Genomic DNA, 25,298 nt, shown 5'->3' with positions numbered 1-25,298 from the left:
CCACGATGCACAGCTGTGGGTCTTCAGTTTACTGTTTGCTGTAACTTTACAGACATAACAAAGACCCAGCTGAGATTACAAAAACATAGAGATGGCCAGGAGATGGTGCTCAGGATAGTGTCCTTGGAGGTATCTTTAAGCATAAGATAAAGCTTTAAATGAGATCGGGAGAGAACGAAGGTTGCTTTTTCTTTGGGTGCATTTGATTTTGCTTTCTATTTTGAATCAAATAAAAACCACTCCCAACTGTTCTTCTTTTGTCTCTTCTCCTTCCTTCTGCTTTCCTGTTTCTACACTCTTCCCCCTTCTCAGTCTCCCCTTAATCAGACAAGCACATAGAATTTAAGAGAAGGAAGTTACTTTCTTCCCAATCCTCAAGCCCTGATCACTTCTGTAGGTTTTAGAGTAAATATTCTCTAGCCCCCTGAATCTTACCACGGTGTCAGAAGTAGTTGAAGGACACCCGTAATGAAGAAAATATAAAATCGACAATCCACAATTGTGAAACACCAAGCAGAAAACAACGGGAGACCTTGTTCTTTTGAAAAATGTTAAAATAATAGCAAATCTCTCTCCCCCACCCCAAGCCCCATGCCCAAACAACGAGTTAATTCAGCAATTCAGTCTTAAAATAGCAAGTTCCTACAAAAGCAACGTAACAGACAGGAAAGAGCACTGGGGTCATTATAGCAGTACCAATACCTAAGAATCATATAATCTACCAAACATTGTTATAGATGCCAGAGACTCTGAATCTCAGTTTGAGTCTTTGCCAGCGAGCTCCCCCAAGGCCTTCTAAACCCTGGGTTTCCCCTCTACTTCCCACCCTCCATTCATTATCTGCTGATGCCACGTAAGCTCTACTTGATGTACTTCAATTTCCTCATCTGCAAATAAGCACCAGCCTTCTATCTTATTTCTCATGCTAGTGTAAGGATCAAAGGAGATTCGGTGAAGATAAAAAGCAGTCAAAAATATATAGCCCCCATAAAGTAAGGCGCAGTAAATATCTCTTAAAGAAGTTATTGCATAAAAGAACCTCTTGACAAATTAAAATATTTTAAATTGTTAAAAGATAAACTGAGACATATTTAGCATTTTGAGTTCATTTGAGCAAAAATCCATTCCAATTGGGCAGCGCCAAACCCGAAGTGGTTAGGCGGGCTCTGCCCATAGGAGCCAGGGGAAGGACTTATACAGAGAAAGTGTGGAAGCAGAATGGAAATTATTTGATTGGCTACAGCTTGTTTTTTTTTGTGATTGGTTGTCCTGAGCATTTTGATTTCCTAACCTTGAGGCATTTACAGGCTTAGGTCGCCGGGGCATCAGAACTACATCAGTCTTAGGGCCTCTTTGTGTAATGAATTTAACAAAATAAAAACCTAAACATTCCAATCATGTGATTTCACAGGGGTTCTGTCAAATTACAAGAGGAATAGGATAAGGTGGTGCTTATGTATTAGGGGCATTAACACATTAAAAAATAATCGATCATCATTTCTACTATTCTTTTACAAAAATAGAATGTTAGAGCAAATGTATCATAAAAAAATATGGCCAAAAATATACCATACATAAAATGGACCTACTTTTTAGATTTGGGTGCTAGATAAAAATTAGGCAGTAATGTTAATTGTATAACTAAATATGATTTAATTTTATACTTTGTTAGAACATTCTATAAATAAATTCACAATAAGGATATAAAAAGTTCTTTAGCCCGTTACATTCCCTCTTTATGGCTTAGAAGATAATGGTCGCCATTGTCTAGTTTTAAGATCTTCCCTAGCATTCACCTATTAAATTCCTGAGCTCCTCATTTGCATTCATTTCCTTCTTCATTCTCCCCGCACCCCTCCCGGCTACAAGGCTTGCTGCTAACCCACCCAGCACCCTCCAGAGCCCAGTTTATGATCTCCACAGTCCTCCTAGTCTGCAGTCCTCGCTGCATTTCGACACAGCACACATACGGGCCCCAGGCTTCCGCAGCAGGCTATCACAAGACAACATGTGCTGGCCAGCCTAGGATCTCTTTCAGCACCAGAGGGAACATGCCCCACTCTGCACAGACAGTCCAGTCTTAAAAAAATATCTGCCAGATGTAAGGGTAGAGTTCAGACACTGAGTTGGGGATGAAGATTCTCCATCCACTGTCTACCCAGCCACCACATTCAAACCTCCCAGGAGAGGAGGACAGGTGCCTAAACCCACTTTAGGTAAGTGTCTAATATTGTTAATCCCATGCAGATAGAATCTCTGGCTCCTGTCTTTCCCCCTCAGCATGCACATCCCTGTAGCAACCAATTTATCCAGATTCTCCCCAGAAATCTAGGGTCCCCATGAACTGCACAGATGGTGAAGGATGGAAAACCAACATACGCCCTGCAGGTGTCCCTGCATCTCCAGGACAGCAAGCGTCAGCTGTAGTTCTTGTTAAAATGAAAGGCCACAGGATAGAGGCACATACCTCATGAACGCAGAGAAACCCTGCCTCATCCTACCCACGTAGGGGACAAAGTGTTAGGACCGAATAGAGGAACAAATGTTAAATATTCAGGCACCACACTCCACATGAAAAAGCATCCTGCTTTAAACCAAGTTTGTACACGAAGTTCCTGTAAAGCATACATTTATGCCTTGGCTCTCATTCTGTTTTCTTGCTTGCTCTGAACACCCTTGTGGCTGTTCGTGTTCCATAGTCTCCTCATCTTATCCCTTCAGCCCACTAGCCAGTACTAACATACAACCTCGGCTCTCCTTGGGGACTACCCTGGGTAATACTTTCCCAGTCCCATGGAGAACTAAGAACCCTCTTCCATGCTTCCCCTCTAGAAGCCTCCACCTAGTCTCCCCTGGTCCCACTCATGTTGCCACACACTATGCTATTACACCAGCGCATCATAACACAACCTCACATATTCCCTTCAAAATCTATCTTAGAGCTTTCCAAATTACACACTCACTCTAGAATGCTTAAGTATTTGATGGTCAACTTCTTGCTTTAAAAATCAAAAATTGGCAGGAAATGGCAGTATCTAGTAATACCACAAAACAAACACTATCTCTAGAGGAAAGAATGAGATATCATCTAATACTGCTATCAAATTTTCAGGTCCCTAAACTCTGTAATTCTTCCCTCAAGGGATGGACTATGTTGCAGAATAGTATTTGGCTTTCTTCTGCAACTGGCTGGAAAAGTGTGTTCCCTTCCTAGAGGTCCAGTTTATTCTTAAATGGTCCAGCAAAAGATCTTATAGGCCAGACCTAAAGAAGAAACCATCTCATCTTGTGTAACAAATTTCTTTGGTCTTTTCAGGAAAGTGAGGACATCTTATAGATTGAAGAAGACTTGGATGGGTTGTCAGGGGAGACCAGAGTTTAAAAACCAACTGAAAGTACAAAAGAAAAATTTAAGGACCACAGGCCACCATGGGAAGCCCTACACTGGACACACAGCATGAATTTTACTAGATTGCATTCATCCATTCATTCAACTCATGTGCCAGGCACTGTCCCAACTTGATCCCCACCTTGATCCAGCTGCCAGTAATTTATTAGAAGGTTTTGTTTAAATGCTAGCCTTCACTGGGGCACCTGGGTGGCTGTTGGTTAGGCATCTGACTCTTGATTTCAACTCAGGTCATGATCTCGAGGTCCTGGGTTTGAGCCCCAAGTCCCATGTCAAGTTCCACAGTCAGCGGGGAGTCTGCTTGAGGATTCTCTCTCTCCTTCTGCCCCCCACCCCATGTGCTCTCTCTCTCTATTTTTTTTTCTCTCTCTCAAGTAAATAAATAAAGCTTAAAAAAATAAATGCTAGACTTCACAGGAAGTAGTTACATTATTAAAAATTCTTGGTCACTTTTTCAGGGTTTTCCTAAGAATTGTGCTTAGGATCATGTGTACATCATTGGGGGGATGAGACATTCTCCCATTTATAACACAGAAAAGGGGCTTCCTTTTAAAATATCATTATTTTATATTAAAAACAGGAGACAGTTCTAGCTTCCTAAAGTTTATATTTCTGACAATATATTTTCACAAATACATTATTTCTGTTCTCCAGCAAACAAGTTTGTTTAAAGCAGACATAATATTACTTTACTGTTTCTTTAAAAGAAAAATAATCAGCTTATCTGCTTTTCCCTCATTTTTATCTTCTCCTCCACAAAAAAGAAAATTAACTCTGCCCCAAATCAATCCACTTTTTAAAATAGCTTATGTAGCCCTGAAATATTTGGACAAGTAGGTTTAGCTTGTGTGTAGGAAGCTTCAGATGGGTTATTAATGTTTTCAGTGTTTACTCAAAAGAGAGAGAGAGAGAGAGAGTTAATAATAAAGGGAGGAGTAAGGGAAAACCCACTTGAAATCACTTCTGCCCTCTGGGTGTGTCTAATAGGGAAAGTTTACTGCTCAATATGAAAGTCGACTTTCTGGTTGATGCTTTGCTAAGGTCAGATAGTTCCTGCACTGCTACAAAAAAGTTAATTTCCTGTTCCATTTTTCCTGAAGCATTTGTGCACTTGGCTAAATTAATGCTAGATTTTCCACCAGGGAAGAACTAGGCTTAGGGCTGAAACTATTGGAATACTATTATACTTTCTATTGCTTGTTAAAGAAACAGTGAAACATCAAGAGGAAACTCAATTGTGACAGTGCAGTTTTGGACTCCTAGTAACATTCTGAAACATGCATAACTTGACATTTGTGTAGCACTTTATACTGTAACTTTTTAATGAAAGAAGGAGTATTCCCCGTACTCACATTTATGTTGCCTATATGCATTCTTTTCCCTCAAGAGATGCCAAGTGCAGTGAAAATATTTTCATGACATTATCCTTTGGGATGTGTTAAATTAATTGAACACTGAGGTTATTAGACTGAAGTGGCTATAATGCGAGGTGGTCTAGGAAAGCAAACCAAAATCTAAGCCTGTAAATGCCTCAAGCTTAGCAAATCAAAACCTAAGGACAACCAATCAAAAACAGCCAACTAGGCTTTAAGCTTTAGCCAATCAATAATTGCCTTACCTTGCCTGTGCCTTTTCTCTATTAAAGCCTCTCCCTGAGCTCCTGATGGGGAGACACTCCTAACCACTTCCAGTTTGGTGCTGCCTGACTAGAATCGATTTTTGCTCAAATAAACTCTTAAATTTTCCAATATGCTTTGGTTTATCTTTTAACAGATGTGATAATGTTGACTCCCTCGCCTTTTATAATCTCAATGCTTTCCAAAACATTCTGAGCAACAGTGTCTACCTTGACCCCATGACATCTCTGCAGCATATATTTCCATCCTTATGCCGTAGTCTACAAAAAGAAACCAAAGAAGTCACTTGTCCATGGCTACTCAACTCTTCAGAATTGGAACTGGGCCCCTATTAGTTCTTTTTTCTTTTAAGTTTTTGTTTAAATTCTAGTTAGTTAACATATAAGGTAATATTGGTTTCAGGAGTAGACTTTAGTGATTCATCACTTACATACAACACCCAGTGCTCATCACAACTAGTACCCTCCTTAACACCCATTAGTTCTTTTTCTCTTTCTTTTTCTCTTTTTCAGAGAGTGAGCGGGGCACAGCAGGATCTGCCTCAGATACACTGACCTTTAACAGGTGTACCAGCACCCCAACACTTTTCCTCATGTCAAAACCAGGAAGAAACACCAGGACCCGGGAGCAATATTACTATTAATAAATTCTCTTTTCTCCCCATAGATTATTTACTATTATGAGGCTTTTCCCTTGCCTAACTCTCCCAGACTGGTCACTTTTCCCAGATCCCTCTCTTATGCATAGTCAGAATATATTTAGGACAGCAGATATGAGCTTTGATTTGTCAAAATTAGCTCTGAGGTGTGTTATAAGAAATTGGCTATGAAAAGAATTAAAATATCAAAATTAGTGAATAATTTGCACTTTATAAATCAGGGAAGATGTGCTGCATTCCTACTACTTGTAGCTGAACACTTTCTCGAGCAGGAGGGGAAAGAAGTATAATGCATCTGGGAAAAACCAGTGGAAAGCTTGCATTTGACTTATTGAGAGGTGTCAGAGAGAAAATTTGAAGACTGCTAGCATAGAACATGCTACCTTAAACATTTGCCTAAGCAGAATATAATGCAGAAAGCACATATGCTGATGATCAAAAACAGGAACTACATATGTGCATTCTTGAAAAAAAATATAATACAAGCCCTTTATAGTGCTTGTTTTTGAGGTCAAAGCTTAAATCCAGCTTCTGTGGGCAGGAAAAACACCAACATTTACTGAACACAAACCCTGGTCAGCCACCATGCTTGGTGTTTTCAGACACATAATCAATTCTCACACATCAGGCTTAGTTAGCTCCATTTTTCCAGTGAGAAAATTCAGAGTTTAGAAATCTAGGTAAAATCTGCCTATGACCTATACTAGTAAATGACACAGTTAGAATTTGAACCATTTTGCACCAAAAGCCATGTTTGTTCCACAATATACCTATGCTCTCTTAGACTTTTTGTTCAATATACTTAAAAGATTGGAGGTCAGAAGACTTGATGGAGAGAGTTAGGTCTATTCCCAATATGTAGGGTCTTGGAGCTCCCCCCGCCACCAGAAGGTGACCAATTGGGATGCACTATAGGCAAATTGGCAGGGTTCCATCAAGAGTCCCCAAGTAAGGATTAGAGATACCAAATGTAGTTATATTTCCGAACACATGATTGGGCCCATGCTGCTCTTCCAAGTCCATGTGTTCTTCTTAATAATTATTTTGTTTCATCTATTATTTTGGGTCATAAGTGAATTAGCTCCTCTTAGTGAATTTAATTGAAAGTTAAATAACTTTTTTTCATTAAGATGCTTATATATGGCAAAGACTCAATTTATAGTTTATTATATTCCTTTTTAACCCTGTACATAAGTCTAGATGTTTAGTTTTACATTTTGAACAAAGTGCAAACATTGACAAAGTACTATTTACCATATAAATTTCCAACTTTGGTATAGTTTCTGTTAGAGAACATAAATCCTATTTTAGAACATGAGCTCATCCTTTTAGTGAGAATGGCTCCTTAGAAAAAATATCCAAAGGAAATCAAAGGGAAAAATGAAACCAAACATTTCTTTCACCCCAAAAGGCCACAGACTGGAAGTTGATAACAGGAAGCACTTTTTATAATGTGAGTGTATCTAGTGGTTTCCATTTCAGAGGGTTTATGTGAGTTTCCAATTCCATTAAAATGAGAAACAGAATTGCTTAGAGGGAGAAAGAAACAGAAGCTATTGCCACTCTCTTGAAAAAAAAACGACAGAGAATGACACCCATAAACTGATTAATTCTTTGATTCATAGGAAATTTAACATAACCTGCTTAAATATGGGCTTCATCAAGACTTCATTAAAATTTATCTAATGTAAGCAAATTTGAATTTGTTTAAAATTCTCTCAGTATGAACAATTTTTCACCCATGTGATATTTCATTTTAAAAATCTAACACAGCCCTGATCAACTATCTCAAAGAAATCCACAGGCATTAAATGCTCATCAGGCAGCTCAACCAATTCTATGAAAGTCACATACCTGTTAGTATGCTGACATCATCTCCTGAGAGCCTCCTGTGCATAGTCCCCTGTATTTAGAGTCCCATCAGCATACTTTTAAAATACTTACCTTCAAATATGGTTAAAATATAAAAACACATAAAAGGAAAAGCTCAATTTTTAGTAGAATTAATCTGTTAAAAAATGGGAATTGCTTCATAGGAAGAGAGGTTAGATGATGGTGACCAAGAAGCCAAGAGAGATGGGAAGTAATTAGAAAGCCACATTGGTTGGGAAAGGATCTTCTCCTTCTCCTCCCCCTCCTCCTCTTTCTTCTTCTTTTTTTAAAAGTTTTATTTTATTTATTTGAGAGAGAGAGAGAAAACATGCTCATGAGCAGAGGGAGAGGGACAAGCTGACTCCACGCTGAGTGCAGAGCCCAACGTGGGGTGTGATCCCATGATCCTGAGATCATGACCTGAGCTGAAATCAAGAGTTGGCCACTTAACTGACTGAGCCACCCAGGCACCCCCGTCCTTCTTTTTTAAATATGGTAGATACTTGAGATCTCTTTAGGATAAAGATCCCAATGAGACAAAAAAGCTGAAGAGAACAGGAGAAATGGATGATAATTGAAGCAGATTCAATGTAAAAAATGGCAGAAAATTAACATTAGCTACAAGTATGAGAAGAGATGGTACAGGAAGGGGTTCAAGGGATAATGGTACAAGATAAAGATGGAGTGGAGGATCAGAGAGCTCAACAAAAATAAAAAAGAGAAGGAAGGAAGACTTCCTCTCATTTTTTCATCTCTGCTTTAAAGTAGGCTTTCTCTGATCTCCAAAGTCATGATTCATTCATTCATTTATTCATTGACTAGGTATTTATTCAGGGCTCACTATGTGTCAGAGACTGTTTTGGCACTGGGGCCAGAAGCAGTAAACAAGTTAAATCAAGTACTTGCTCTTAAGGAGCTTATATTGTATGTAGGGAGAAAAACAATAAACAAATATATATATATATATATATATATATATATATATATATATATATATATGCAGAGTCCAAAATCTTAACCTCTTTCCTCTACTCCCCATCCAGTTCATCTCTCCACATCCTCAACTACAGCATATCGTTAACCCCAGCATCTTAAACTTAAAAAATACATAAAAATTTAAAAAGATTCAGCCCAAACCTTGCCTACAGATAAGCAGGCCTGACTCTGACTGACATAACAGCTTCCCCAAGTTTTGTCTTGATTCTAAAGGCTCATTTTAGTAAAAAGACAACAGCGGAGACACAGGAGGAAAGGGAGAGAAACTCAACAAGAATTTCCACTCAGATGCTCCTTACCCAGGTACTCATGTTCAATGAAGCAGTTATTTATTGTGCGCCTACTTTGTGAAGGCCAAATGTTAGGGTCTGTTAGGGACTGCAAGGATGAGTAAATCCTCAAGGAAATTATATAATAGTTAATATTTATTGAGCACTTTCTATGTGTCAGCCACTTTAAGTGCTTCACAAGATTTATCTGATTTAAGGCTCATGTTAGCCTTGTAAGGTAGGTGATAATATATCCATTTTGAGGTGAGAAAATGAAATCCTGAAGAGATCAAGAAATGTGCTCAAGGTAGCAAGGTAACAAGTGCTATTAATTTGACTCCAGAGCTCATGTGCTGAACTATTCTGCCTCCCCAATTTTATTAGTTTCCTTGGGCTGCCATAACAAAGTACCACAAAATGGTGGCTTAAAATAACAGAAATGTATTGTCTCAAAATTCTGGAGGCTAGATACCTGAACACAAGGTGCCAGCAGTGCTGTGCTCCCTCTGAAAATGGTAGGGGATGTCTTCCTTGCCTCTTTCTAGCTTCTGGTGGTTTGTCAGCAATCTTTGGGGTTCCTTGACTTGCAGCTGCATACTCCAATCTCTTTCTTCATGTGCCTCCCGTGTGTCTCTATCTTCGTTTGACTGTCTTCTTACAATAGCAATCATACTGGAGTACGGGCCCATGATACTCCAGTGTGACCTCATACTGACTAATTATATCTATGACAATCATATTTCTGAAGAAGGTCACATTCTGAGGTTCTGGAGTTAGGATTTCAGCATATCTTTTTTGAGGGGAGTATAATTCAACCCATAATGCCAATGAATGGAGAGAGTATATGGAAACAGAATGGATAGTATATGAAAATAGAATGGACATAGTATACAGAAATAGAATGGAAATAGTAAATGGAAACAGAATGGCGATATTATACAGAAATAGAATGGAGAACATATGGAAATAGAGTGGAGATAGTATACATAAATAGAATGGAGATATTATATAGAAATAGAATGGAGAGTATTTGGAAATAGAATGGAATATATGTAAATAGAGAGGAGATAGTATGGAAAATAGAATGGAGACAGCCAGAAAAACACAGGTCTTAGTCTAATCTTATCATCATTATCAACTCCATTTGTTACTCTGAGAGGCACTTTCTTTCTGTGAGCTTCATTTTTCTCACTTATAAAAGAAAGATCTTGAACCTACTTGTTTCCAGTTCTACATTCTCATGTTTCTTCATTTCTAAATAATTATAATGAAAAATAGGTTTTATTAGGGATGCTCAAACACATCAAGTCATGGAGATAAGGTTTGCCGCTAAGAGGAGGTGAAATTCCAGTTTCCAGAATGCTTTAAGAATGTTTGTGAAGATTTCTAGAGGTATCGATTAGCACACACTTGCTGGAGGTGCCTCCAGGCAAAGGTGGAGATGGTGGCATTTGGGAACAACGGTATGGCTTGCTTATGGATTACAAACAAACGCAGAGTGGGACATAAGACCAGAAGAGTATGTTGGAACATACTAGGCATGAGAGGGGTGGATTCTATTCAATTTACCGGGTTTAGTATGACAACTACTGAAGGCTATTTAGGAGAGATGCTATAGGAGTTATACATAGATGGCTTTGAATGTGCAGTAGATTGAAGGGGAACTAGTCAGGCTACTGAAAATAGTCTAGGTTAGTGGCAATGAGGACACAACTTTAAGATTGTAAAGATAAACTCTAAAGATTTGGAATATTAATTAGTTATTATCTGGGTTCATTTGGGGGACTTGGGAAAAACCCACTTTATACCAGTCATACAGGCTTGTTCTAAGGTGATACTAACTAAAATTACTTAGTATAATAAAGGACCAAATGTGCATCGTGGTCTCAGAGACAAATCAGAAGGCAGAGCTAGAAAAGGAACAAGTATGTCTCAAGGCACTATATAAACCACAAAGAGGACATCTAGGAATCGGCCAGAAGCCAGGGAAATGGAGAACAGACTGGGAAGCAATATACGAGTTGAGTTGGGTTGAAACAAATGGTTCTGAATAAGGGTTGTGAACAAGGCAAGAATGTTGTGGCCTTTACGCAACATTATAAACATAAATATAGTTAGTACTGCTGAATTGTACACATAAAAATGACGAAGAGGGTGAATTTTATATTTTGTGTTTGTTACCACAATTAAATTTTTTTTAAAAAGGTAACAATCAAAAAGAGAAAAAGAGAGACCTGAAAAATGTTGTGGCCTTTCTAATTTAGAGCTGGCCATATGGATCAGTGACAGGCCTACAGATTTAGTAAGGAGCCAGGCCAGGTGGATTAGGTGGGGGCAAGGTGGAGAGAAAGAGCAAGTAATATCAAATATAGGTTTATAGGTTTAAAACCTATTAATTCAGGATGATGGGGGATAGGGGTTTCCTATTCACAGAAACATAGAGGTCAAGAGGAGTCATTAATTTGGGTATGAAAATTTTGAAAGTAAAACATTTGAGTTTTCATAATTCTTATCACTCCTCTATAAAAGATAGCAAGAAATTGGAGATGCACATCGGGGCTTCAAGAGTGAAATCCAAGCTAGAAATATACCTGATAGGTTATCTGTACAGGTTGAAAATTAACAGTGTACAAAGTCAATACAATCATCAAGGGAAAGTATAAAACAAGACAACTGAAGGCCCAATACACTAAATTTGGCAATGTCTAACTTTAGCCTCAGAGGAAATGTACCCTGAAAGGAGACCACCAGTTATCCATAGACATCAGAAAATAATCCCATTGTGTCATGGAATTCAAAGTTTCAAGAAAGAGTTGTTGTCTAATAGTGTAAGATGCTTCAGAGAAGAAGGATGTGGATTGAAAATAAATCATTCCATCTGATAGCCAAGGGGGCACTGAAGACAAGTTTTGGTAGAAAAGCCCAAATGAAAAGGAGAAGGGATGGATAGGGGTGGCCAGGAAGTGAATCCAAAGAGAACCAGCCACAGCTTCTCTGAGGGAAACAAGAGAGGGGAGCACACTGGGTTAAGTGGATTGCCAGGTACAAAGAAAGCTTATTGTTACCAGTTATGAGTATGTTTACTGGCAGAAGGCATGGTCCAAAGGAAAGGTCTGAAATAGCGTATTGTAATGAAGAGAGAATAACTCTGGAACCAGTTCTAGAAAACTTGGAAAGGTGTTCAAGAACACAAGAGGAAAGTAAGATTTGGCAAAGAAGAAGCTTTGGGAAACAGCCTTGCAACTGGATGCCCGACCTCCAGTCCATTCTGCAATATGTGTTCTGGAATGTTCTCGACAACATAAATCTATTTATGCCACTTTTTGCTTACCACTCTTCAGGGGTTCCCTGCTGCCTTCAGAATAGGATCCAGGCTCTCTAACATGCCCACATTTCCACATCTAGACCCTGCTGAATTTCCTACCTGATTTCCTTGCCTTTCTGATCTGCTCCCCCCAACACATCACACACACACACACACACACACACACACACACACACACACGCACACAGAATACCTTGAATCCTCCAAATCTATCATTTAATTTCTTCTTTGCATATGTGGCATTTTCTGCTTGTAATACATTTCTCTTTCCCCACCCTTTCTAACTCCTGCTCATCTTTCAAAATGCTCTATTAAAGTTATGGATTCCCCAGCATTGATTTAACTACTGATCTGTCTTACAATGCCTTTTATTTCTGTGCCACTCGTGCCTCATACAGTGTCTGGCACAAACTGCTCACCAGATAGTCACTGAAGGAATGAAGAAAATGAAAGAATGAACTGAATTAGGAAGACAAAGGGTAAAGATGAAGTGAGAATTTTTTTTTAATTTGGAGAACTCTCAGTAAGATAATTACAAACATTTCAGTTAAAGAGAGTGATGCCATTTCCCAAGAGTAAGAGCACATTTTTGACATTTTCTGTGGCTTTTAGAAAGCAACATTAGCATAACTACTGTATCACATACCCCTCTGGTGGACATTACTTGCGGCATGGTTGTGGTAAGCCATGGACACAATTTTTACTACCACGGCCATCACAGACCTGGGAGTTCCTATGCGCCATACTGATTGAGAAGGGGGAACCACCTTTGCCCTGACAGGACTGCACCCACTGAGGCCCTGGCTTGCCCAGTGGCCACCCTGAGAGTCCAGGTAACACTACGTGGAAGTAGCACGGGACAACTCTAACCAATGGAAGACAGAAGAAAGGAAAAGCCAAGAGATAAATTGCTAGTCCCTCCTGCCCCTTCCCCACAATGCTTGTTCTGAGATGCAGAATTTAATACAGCCTCTCTGGTTATGTCTCTCATAAATGCACCCATTTGTCTTTGCTCTCCTTGTTCCTTTCCCCCCCTACTCTTGCATCCCTGAGATTGCAGCATCTAATGAAGTGTTAGCATGTAAGTGCTTGCCCCAGGTTCTGTCTATAGAAAACCTGGGCTTAACAAGCAATTTTTAGAAATTTTCAAATGTTAAATATATTATGCATTATTGGAGACACAAACTACGTTAAATAGAGCATATTTGTATGAAAACATTCAATTATTTGCATTGGATTATTGTTGTATACCGGGAAGAATAGTTGTAGAGAGTAGTCACTTAAGGAGAATGGAGAGTCCAGAAGAAATGGAGAATGAATAGTCAAGCAACAAAGAACTACTAATTCTCCTTGCAGAGTATCAACAGGAGATAATCAGTGACACATGGCTACGGTGAGTATAAATGTATTCTCCAAATAGTAAAGTTTCCATTAAAGGAACATATACTAAAGATGTATATTAAGCATATTTTCTTCCATTGTGTCTGTTTATCATTTAATGTGGTTCCTATGTTGTGAAATGTTAAAGTGCTAGATTCCAGGAAAACAAATAAATCTACTGAGTGATCTACTTCAGTGAAGACAAATGGAATTGTCTTCAGCTTACACATTAAATTGAAATGATTTTAAGACATGGCAGATTAGTAGCCAAAATTCAAACAACTAAAGTTGTGAGAAAACCCGGAAGAAATGACAAAAGTACAGCTGCTTAGCAAGGTCCTTTGGAAAGTTCAAACGGAAAAAAGAATTAAAATTTGGCCAGAAGAGGGAGAATACTCCCTCACTATGGAAAGTTGGCATATACTAGACCATGATCTCAATCTGTATTGAAAACAGTTTTAGACAATGAACCAAGTCCCAGCTGTAAAGGTGTTAAGGGCATAGTCAGTCACCCACCTTTAAATATCTGCTACTACAGAACACTCTGTTGCTAGGCTGATGAAGTACAAAAGGTCTTCTCTTGGAAAGAACCGCAACCAAAGAGACTGGGGAATAGTTACTGCTCATTCACGAAAGTATGAAAACTATGATTCAAGAAAGACTCTGTGAGTGTATTTTAGTTTCTGAATGTTTATCCCTACAGCATTCATCGAAACTCTTTTCCAAATGTCATCACATGGATTCTTTCATTAAGATTTTGTTTTCCTTTTACAGATTTATAAATCCAAGCCCAACTTATACTTCCTGGAGGAGCAATTAAAGTTTAAATGCATTGCTTTTTAAGCATTTTGTTTATTCTTAGTATTTCTTTAGGTCTGAATATCTGCAGGGGATCAGGATTTTTCCCAGACAAATGTGCACACACATATACACAATATTTTGTGTGAAATGTCTGCGTTTGGTAGTCATCTTATAAATCCAAATAATTCCTGGAGTCCATGAACCTTAGGTCAAAATCAGTTATTTTAAGTAACTTTAAAAATCACTTTAAAATGGATGGATATCAGTAAGGGAAAGCCCTAGAAAAATGAACATTTTGGTTTGTAAATAAAATACCAAAACCTAAAATTTCTAGACAGAAACAATGCTTCTTCTATAAAAGCTAATTTTAGGTCTTGAGGAAAATCTACACAAGCATCTCATCAGTGATTTTTTTTTTATTATGTTATGTTAATCACCATACATTACATCATTAGTTTTTGATGTAGTGTTCCATGATTCATTGTTTGCATATAACACCCAGTGCTCCATGCGGAATGTGCCCTCTTTAATACCCATCACCAGGCTGACCCATCCCCCAACCCCTCCCCTTGTTTTTCAGAGTCCAGTCTCTCATGGCTCATCTCCCCCTCTGATTTCCCCCCTTCATTCTTCACCTCCTGCTATCTTCTTCATCAGTGATTTTTTTAATGAACTTCATAAGGTAGCTCATTTTGAGAATGATCCATATATATTGATCCCAAAGACATTTGTTTTTTTACTTTAACTATCTTACAGAATATTTAATCCTTAAAACTGTATTATTATTTCTTTTTTTTTTTTGGAACATGTATTACAAGGAGAACTAAGTTATATCTGGTTTTAACTACCTTCCACATGATTCTTTCTAGTTTCCTTTCTATCTCTAATAAAAACTGGCTCTAAACCAATGGCTGACACAAATTAGTTAAAAATAGAGATACATGACAAATGTTTGGAAATTGACTTTTTATATCCATGGGCTTTTGAATTATAATTGTGAATTTAGAATCTTGTTTATGATTAAAATATTAAGATTATGAATGATTTGGGGGGGAAATCATGTGATTGGCATTTTTTTGGGGGGGTGAAGAAAATTCTAGAGTGAATGTTTTACACAAGCAGCCAATAAGTTTCAGATGGTTTATAAGTAGCAGGAGATCCAAAGCTGAAATGGAATTTTCTGTGACAGCCTACAAATAACAGTTAACATATGCCTGTGTTACAGGCAAAAGCAGGAGTCACGTAAAGTCAAGCAGGGAGTAAGAAGAGCTGTAAGTTAATGAATAAAAAACCTTTTTGTCCAAAATTTTTAGCACCAATTTTTACTCCTTACTTAAAAAGCAAAGCTACCCCAAAAAAAGAAAAAAGAAAAGAGCAAAACCATTTCAACTACTTTTAAAGAAACTGTATTTATTAATATTGGGGAAAAAAAACAAGAAGTGACTTTCCAAGTCACAGTTTATACCCATTAGAAATTTGATGTATTAAAAATGCAAATAAAAATTAATGCTAGTACAAATGAAGAAAAAATACAGATCCTTCAGTGATGTTAGAACATTCAATCACTGACTCGCACTTGCAGTTGGAGTTTCATCTGGAAGTGTTTCTAGTTATATTATCTGCTATTCTTTGTCATGTTTCTTGACATTGTTGATAAACTAAGTCACTCACAAGGTTTAAAATTTTTTTTGTTCTAACCTATTGTATTGTATTTCAATAAATTCTTACAGTTGTGGTTTCCACCAGTTGTTATCAGAGCCTTGAACTTACTTTGATTTCAGCACCAGTGCTGTGGTAGGACCCAGGTGGGTATATCAGGTCATCCTGCTAGCCCTGTGGTCTGCCTACACACCTCTGAGCAGCGCCATGTTTCCTGTGCATTGATGGCAAGCATGCCCACCTTACCTATCTCACAGCCTTATGAGTCTAAAGGAAATACATAAAGGAGTTCTTGAAACAAGATGGTAGTAGTGCTGGAGGTGTTAGAATTTCAACAGGAAATTCTGCTCCAAACAATAACCACAATCCTAGGCTCTACCTAAATTTACTGCATATATAAGATAGTACTTACAGCTTCCTAAATTATCTTGCTATACCTCTTGCTGGAGCACAGAAGTCAGTGGCTTTGCTGCCATGAATTTTTTCATGTGTGTTTTTCTTTTTCCTTTTTCTTTTTCAGGCTGGATTATTTTAAATGTCATCATCTCATTGATAGGCATGAACAGAGTGGTATATTAAAATAGAAATCCTGTGGAGTTTTTTGTGTGTTTTGTGTTTTTTCCAACACTTCACAAAATTAGTAAAGTTAATTAGAATAGTAATATTCATAATAGTATAGTAATATTAATAATTGTAAGTATAGAATAATCAATATTTCCCAAATTCTATAAACAATAAAATGCAGGGTATCAATTCTTTTGAGGGAACATATTATACTATTCCTTTAAATGGTTCAGAAATAAATACGTTGCTTTAGAAATATCTTCACCAATGAAAAATCGATTTAATCAATTATAAAATGGCATTCTGGAATATCTTTGAGTCTGGAATGGTCTGGGCACTCATGCTGACTTCCTTGAGGAAACACTCAACGTTGATCAAATTTTATGAATCTTTGGTTTACGTCCCTGAACTGGAAAACTTCAGATCTCTCAGAATTCTAATACTTTAGAAAGAATTCACATCACTCCCACCAACTCCAAATTGTCTATTTCATTCAGCTGAAAAGAAGTGAAACTCTTAAGAGAGGAGATAAAGGCCAGGCCTTTCCAGAAGTAAATATAAGAAGCTGAAGCTAACACGTGTCTCACTGTCATAAGGTCACTCTCTGGGCCGTTGTATACTCTGGATCCCTTTCAGATCTCATGGAGGTTAATTTTAGTTTTACAGAAAGGACAGAGAGAGGCAGACTGCTATCTTTACAGAAAATGTCAAGGTTAAGCTCGTGACCATCTTACCTTTCCGATTTCCTGTGCATTACCGGAGGGAAGGAAGCACGGTTTGTCCGGGGAGAATCCCTTCTCGCATCTGCTTGTCTGGGTTTCGGGGGGTGTGTTCGGGTCAGCCCCAGGGCCAGCGGCTGTGAGCTTCCTCGACCCTCGGAGTGTCAGGGTCTGGTAGAAGAGACAGATTGCCACCACCAAGCCCACCAAGAAGGGCCGGGGACAAAGTCGCCGACGACAAGGGAACACTGGACGACAGACCATGACCAGTTCAGCTTCACTTGGCCCCTGTCCACGTTGTCAAAAAAGTCATAGCAGCTATTTTTTGTCAGCATGAAAAATACAGATCAGCCTTCTTTATCCACAACTGAAATCAAGATCGCTCCATCCCCGCTGAAGAACTTTCCGAAGGGTTCATGCCAAAGAATCATAGGTCCCGAAAGTGTGAAGCGGTTAATAAGATCCCTTCCATGGATGACAGTGAAAAGTGGCTAGCCTGGGTTAAGAAAAAAAAAAAAAAAAGACATCCAAATAATAATAGTTGTAACTAATAAGCTGAGCGTACCCCAGGCTGCCAGACTGTTGCTTCCGGTAATGCCTTATTTCCACAACATCCTTAAACTCACAGCAAAGACTTCACAGGAGAAAAAGAAAACAACCCCAAAGTCAATCTGGAGCCTGGAAACAGCACTGAAAAGCGCAATAGGCTAAAACCAAAAGTGCCTGTCGCCCCGCGGGATGCAGGCCAACTCGCCTCAGCGCTTCCTCATTTCTTCTCCGGGTTCAGAGCAGTCCTGCTTTCAGCCTTTCGTGTTTCTTCGCTGCTTCCCTTCCTCCAGTTTTAAATTGCCGCTGTCCCGTAAGCGTCCACGGCTTTTAGCATGAAAAGGGAATGCCCGGTGTGAATGGACGTGGTGACTGTTAGGGTTCTGCTTGTACTGGTTTCATTCCGCGTCAAGTTCAAAGTTCTATGTACTTACTCAGTTTTCATCCTTTTAGCCAGAAAAAAAAGTTGTCACGATACCCTAATGGACTGCTGACCAAAAGCCCTCGGAAGGAAACAGCCAGTCGTGTGACTCCAATTCATCTCCCCCGCGCGGACGCCCAGCCGCAGGCACGCCGCGCCCCGCGCGCTGCGGCTCTCCCGGCCCGGAGCTGGGCCCCGGGACCGCGGCCGCACGCGCCGGCGGGGCGGGGCGGGGCTACGGCCTCACGCGGTCAGCTCCCCCGCAGAGAAATGGTGGGCTTCCCCAGCCTGGGGACCGCGCCTCTCACTGCCCTGGAAATGTGCCTGCCTCCCCGGAGCTGCAGAATTTTAAATACACATTTGATCTTTGGCGCCCGGTGTCATCTCTTTTCCTTAGTACTGCATTGGAAAAACAAATAGCCCTTCGTCAGATGATGACAAAGGTCGAGGATGAGAGGAAAGCAAACTCCGGGCGTGAATTGGAAGGATCTTTACTCGAGGGAATTGTGGTCACCCTTATGGGGGATAAAAGGGTCCCAGGTATTGTCTGGACCGCAGAACTTGAAAGCCTGAGTATGTACCAGGATAACTGAAGTCATCTTTCTGCGTTGGTACCTAACTCCTATCACTTACTGCTCCTTTCTTGGGCTAATGGCTAAGTCTTTCAAAGGCTAGTTGCCTGATACTTTTTGCTCCTATAACAAGTGGATAGTAGCAGGTAATTTTGCTTTGCGGAAAGGGATAAAAAGATACACATCAGGCTTTGCGGAAAGGGATAAAAAGATACACATCAGGCTTTGTCCACAATTCAACTCAACCTAATGCTATACACAACGCCACAAGGACAATTCTGTAGGGAAATTCTGCAAACTCCATCTACTTTTGCTGAGTCAGCCGAGGGACAGCCAAAGAGAAAAGCAATCTGTCCAGTGCCTGTTGCTCACCTCTTCCCGCTCTTGCTTTGCCAACTCTGGATACCCAGGACTGGCTTATTATAATCATAGCAGACATTCTTCAAAAGCTCTGAACCTAAGTAGCTTTTCTAACGCAAACTCTTTCTTGTGGGCTGAGGTTCTTCTGTGAGCCCACACCCCTGAAATGATCCCTTCCGTCTGTCATGCTCCGGTCACTTATATTTTGTGAGACGGAGCGCCCCCTAGGGGTGCCCTGCTATTATAGATCCAGGGAAATGGGCATCTATGGTTCCTTACTTCAAAGAAACTACTTTATAAAACAGATTAATTAAAGCTTTACAGAATAAGTATTCACACTAAAGCTAGATTCTTGCATATATCCCCTATGGTGTGTTTAATATTATTTGACTTATAGATTTAGAGTCCTCAATCCCATGACAAATGAAGAAGTATAAAAAAAATGAAGTGACACTTGACTTTTAGAAGCCAAGAGAGCTTTAAGAGAAATGGCTGAACAATAATGTTGGAAGGTATAGTTTTAGTGGATGCAATGTGATTTGAGAGATACTAGGAATTATGAAATCTTTAAATTGCAAGTGTTCCTGTGTTGATGAAACTGAGTGAGATAAATTCTTTACTAGGAGAAAAGGAATGGACATGCATTTCTATTAAGGCAAAAAGTGTGAAAAACAGAGTTTGAGGAATCTGGAGGGTCATTTTTATATATCATTAAATTGTTGATATAGTGTCTTTGGGCTGGGAAACATGAAAAACAACAGCATAATTTTTTAGCTAGACTTTAAGTAACAGGAATCAGAACGAAAGTGGAAAATTAATGTTCTAGAAATGACACCGGTGGCTTGAAAAACCCAATTCCCTGTTTCAACCACTGAGTCTGAGGGTGTGGGAGAGGATGGCAATAGATAAATAAATAAATATTAGAGTAAACCCAGTCTGGATAGTAGCATGATGCTGCGTCTTAACTGTCTTTAAACAAGTGATCTGTGAAATGAGGATACATATGCCTTCTTTGAAGTGTTGTTGGCATGCCAGATGATATAATGTATGGAAAGCACCTAAGCATTCTGTGTACATGTGTTGGAAGAATGCATGCTGAATGCATGTCTGTTATGTTTTGGATGCTGAGGCTGAGCTCAGTCTGGACTGGTGTCAGACACACAAACAGATAATTATCAAATAATGGACCTCTTGGAACCCAGAAGCCCCCACAGCAAACATGAGCACTTAGTATGTTCTCTTTCCTCTATTCTGTGAGATGGAGGTTGGCGGCAGATGCTGGTTTGGGAGAATGAGAGCAAGAGTGGGATGAGCGTGAGCAGTAGGTGGAGACAACAAGTAGTGGGTATTCATGGCCCAGTTGTGATGGAAGGCTAAGTAGGAGCATGTGTTAGAGTCCGAAGGCGTCAGAACAGGGAACAATGAGACAGAGTAAGCTGCTTCAGCAAGGGGAGTGGGAGGGTGACATGCTGTAAGACTACGCATCTATGGGTTCTGGCAGTGTTTCAGACTGTTCTTGTGCATGTGATTTCATAAAGTACCCCTTCTACTTGATCATTTCAGTATTCAAGGGTCTGTGTTTAAGCAGCATCAACCTGGGACAATAGAGTGACAGACCTTTTAGAGTTCTGTCATTTCAAGGGTGGACAAAACAGAACAATCTTCCTCCTTAAGCCTCTCCAACACAAAATATACTCTTCCATCACATATATGTTCCATTTTGGGATTTTGGTATGGAGTATGGGGTGAAAGGAGAGGGTGAATTTAGTGATTGTTGAAGCAGGTATTTTTAAAATGTATTTTATTTTTCAAACTAGACTCAAGTTTCTAGATGAATCAACAGTCCAGATAGACCAAATCCTGTAAACTAGATGCTTTTCATTTTAAATTGTCCACTAGACCAGCATTTCTGAGCATGCAGATCACCTTGAGATTCCATAGGACAACACTTGGTGCTGCCTTTTTAAAATGGGACATATGTCTCTAGCTCTCCATAATTCTCAACTGGTTGCTTTATTTTTCACAATTTTCTTTCTGTATAAGCACTTTGAATTTGCTTGCACTAGAACGAAGATGACTTTTATATTCTTTACTGTAGTCTAGTGACTAGTGTACTTGTGTCTTTTTACAGTATAAACTGCTTTGTAACAGAAACTATTTTACTCATCACCATATCCTTACAGCATCTAGTAGTGTCTCCTGGCAAGTGATTTAAAAATTCCTATTTGTGGAGGTTTATACATAATAGATTTAAATATTTTCCATACTATTTCCATTTTTCCCACAGGAAATATTTCACATCTTGGTAACATGAAACACAGCAGGGGCAATTTTGTCCCCCAGGAGACATGTGGCAAAGTCTAAAGACATTTTTAGTTGTCACAACTTGCAGGCCCAGGGGGATGCTCCTGATATCTCGTATGTAGATGCCAGTGATGCTGCTAAACATCCCACAAGGCACAGGGCAGCCCTCCACAACCAAGCATCATCCGGTACGAAATGTCAAAGCACTGAGGTTGGAAATCAAAGAATAGTTACTGCATAATTTTTATATGTGGCTACTTGATTGTCTGTTACTTAAGTTAGAATAGTGTGTACCTGTGCAGCTTGTGGTAATGACATTGGGATTTTAACCACTTCCCGAATGTGTAATTATACCACTCCTTCAAATAAATGCAACTTTGCCCATATAATTCCCTTTGAGCCTCCCAGATTTGCTTTTAAGATTTGCATCCTCTAAAATATATATGGAGATATATGTATACACACACACACACATATATATCCATATTAATGTGCACATTCTAAAAGAAGGAAGGAAGGAAGGAAGGAAGGAAGGAAGGGAGGGAGGAAGGGAGGAAGGAAGGGAGGAAGGGAGGGGAAGGGAGGGAAGGAGGGAAGGAAGGGGAGAAAGAGAAAGAAAGAGAGAGAGAAAGAAGAAAGAAAGAAAGAAAGAAAGAAAGAAAGAAAGAAAGAAAGAAAGAAAGAAAGAAAGAAAGAAAGGGAGGGAGAGAGGGGGAGGGAGGGAGGAAGGGAAAGAGAAAAGAAAGAAAAAGAAAAGATAGAAAGAAAAAAGAAAGAAAGAAAGAAAGAGAAAGGAAGAAAAAGAAAGAAAAGAAAGAATCACTTCAATCAGTGAGCACAAGGTGGCTGGCAAACATTTAATCCAATGAATTACACTATTTGTTTTACTTTTTTTAGGGCACAAATTTATACCTTGGCGTGGAGCCAGAATTCCTGTTTTTATCTATCATTCTATAAAATATGAACAAATTTAGCTTTCATTTGTTATAACATAGTCTCAAATTATGTTCTTTAACTAAATTAGAAATCTCATTATCTTCTCTGTAAACCTGCAATATAATATTCCATGGAAACCATAATACATTCAAAAAATTGTTGCAAGATAGTCACATAATTTGGTTTCTTTTTTTAAATGTAATTACAATTCAACCATCCATTCTTATTTTCAGAAAGTGAAAGGTATTTTGAAATTTTTACAGCATCAAATTTACTACCTAAAAGACTGATGTTGTTTAATGGGGGATGGAAGGGAGGTAGGTTTTACCTTATCACTCCAAGGAAGGCTGGTAATCATCGAGCTAATCTGGGGTAAAGACACATTCATTGATACAGTATGGCTCTTTGGTCACATATATACCACTTAAATTCAAAAGATTACTCCTGTATCTAAACCATATGATCTCTAATATATAAGCTTATTTTTTTGTTTGTTTGTTTTCAACAGATAACTGGACTCTTCTTCAAACATTTATAAACGGTAAGACTGGTAAGGTAAAAACATCTTTTGGCACATTTGCGAAACCCATTCAAGAAAACAGTCATTTGGTCATATTAAAGATAAATATGTAAGTGCTTCAAGGATATGACCATAAATTTTTAAAAGTTCTAATGAGGAATACTGGGGAGAGGTTATACCAAAACTTTCTGCTAGCTAGATATTATGATATTAGCAAAATTAGTAAAATATTAGCAAAATTCTAAACAACTAACCCATTTTTATATTCAGGCTTATTCAGAAATATTTCTGGCTGGCCTCCTGTATTACGTTTAACCTAGGCAGCTTTTTAAAGTAACTTAGTACCTGTACAATTGTTCTTATTTTAATGTATTAGCACAGAGGGTCCCTCTACTGGATTAGATTCTACAATGCAAAAAAAATTCAAATATGACCACCGTTTTTTCCCTTACGACTTATGTTAAACTTGTGAATGTTTTAAACTAGCTCACCATTAAAGACTAGCAGTTATACACTTTCCTAAGAAAAACTATTCTTATTCATTAACATAGGTAAGCGGGAATGGGGGATGGGTATAAGCAACATATACAGAAGCCTATACATTCCCTACCCTCATTTCCCACATTGGTTTCTGAGTTTTTAATAATTAGCAGGGGAGAAATGAATGATTGTAATATTCTTTTATGGTCTCTTCTGCCAGGAGCAAAGAAAGTAAAAGGTGGCTCTGGGTTAACCAAAAACTGGATTATATGGTCCTGAAGAATTTATTAAGAAATTGTTAAATTTTTTTCAAATAAACATTTTAATAATGCCTAATAATTTATTAGTTAAATGCTGACTTATAAAGTATATATACTTACTACTTTAAAATGGAAATGGCCAGAAAGGAGTATACCTCTTCTCTATGTCAAATTTCAATCAAAAAACAAAACAATTCTGAAGTCACTTCATGTTTATATCACTTTAAACTTTATTTTTCTGTAGCAGAATCAAATCATGAATATTAAGATCGTGGGTTAGAAATTACAGTCTGGGTAATGTAGATTTTATCATCTAAATAAGGAAAACAAAAAAATCTTCACTAGCAATTCTAATTTGTAGTTTTTAAAACTAGAAGATTCACCTTAAATTTAGAATTATTTTTTTAGCAATTTCCAAGTTATAGACTAGTTTTGTTATCCCTACATTAAAATAAGAAAAGTGCTATAGTTTCATTAAACTGTAAAAATAATCAGAATGTATTTAGCCAACAATATGTTAAAGGCCACCACCACTCTCCTTAACAAGTAATTCTATGACACAGTGTAAAATGCTTGTGTTTAGACTCTTGCTCAGTTTTCTGGCTTTATTCTCTGAACTTCCATCTCCCTACTGGACGTCCACTCATGCCAGAGTACTTGTAAGTTACCAGAGTGTACGTGGCCCTTGAACAGTCTCTTGCCTTGAAAAACCTTCCCTAGCCTTGAAAAACCTTCCCTACTTCGTGTGTCTTTAAAGAATCTGTTCAAAGGAAACCTCCTCTGTGAAGTCTCCCAGTGTCCTCACAGTGCTTTGTGCATCTGCCTATCACAGCACCCTTCCAAGTGCCGCAATTACTTAACACGCTTGTCCTTCCCACACCCACACCCAAATACCTTCCTCTGCAGGTTCAACATCTAGGTGCTCAGTGTTTGTAAAATTATAAAAATAAATGCTTTTGACGGTATTCGTTTTCTCTTAAAACCCATTCGTTAAAGATTTCTTTTAAAAATATGAGTTGAAGGAAAACACTGCAATGTCTACACAGATATTTCACCTCTCACAACCCAAGTGTATCAGACATTTGTTTTTTCCAAGATTAATATAATTAATTAGATCAACAAGCCCATTTCTGAGATCAAAGGACAAAGGGCACTAAGACTGCACAAACCAAATACGGTTAAAAATTTGAAGTATGTGGAATCTGCTTTAAAGGAGAAAAGAGCAAAAAAATGAACTGCCCTTAACAAGAATGACTGTATGTTTATCAAACACTCAGCTTCATTTAGGCATTTAATTAAGCCATTTATTGCTTCAAATGTGTCACCATGAACATTTTAATGTACACTCCACAGCAGTAAGGCCTCAATTTTCACCACCTATAAATTGTGAACCCACATTTGGACTTTTTTTGTGTCACCAGTTGTCACATGAGTTTTACAGAACAAAGATTTATTGGTATTTTGTAATAGCAAAAATGCTTATCCCACCCCTTGGTGTAAATGTCTCAAAGAATATTAATAGTTGGCCACATTTTTTTTTTTTTTGAGGAGGTAGTTCCATGTTTGGCCCGTGTGTGTGTGTGTGTGTGTGTGTGTGTGTGTGTGTGTGT

At 38.5% G+C, this 25,298-nt stretch overlaps 1 protein-coding gene across 1 annotated transcript in view; it reads right to left on the bottom strand.

Moving 5' to 3' along the window:
* CPED1 (cadherin like and PC-esterase domain containing 1) overlaps nt 1-17,553 on the bottom strand; it is a 267,619-nt gene extending 250,066 nt beyond the window's left edge. Inside the window, exon 1 of the mRNA XM_028104949.2 lies at nt 17,305-17,553. Coding sequence (XP_027960750.2) covers nt 17,305-17,553 — 249 coding nt within the window. The remainder of the gene's footprint in view (nt 1-17,304) is intronic.
* Between the last annotated feature and the right edge of the window lie 7,745 nt (nt 17,554-25,298).

The sequence above is a fragment of the Eumetopias jubatus genome, unplaced genomic scaffold (genome assembly GCF_037043125.1).
Source record: "Eumetopias jubatus isolate StellerSeaLion01/CBP00866 unplaced genomic scaffold, mEumJub1_p1.0 scaffold_14, whole genome shotgun sequence".
NCBI classification, from domain to species: domain Eukaryota; kingdom Metazoa; phylum Chordata; class Mammalia; order Carnivora; family Otariidae; genus Eumetopias; species Eumetopias jubatus.
This window is presented reverse-complemented; position numbering and strand designations above follow the sequence as displayed.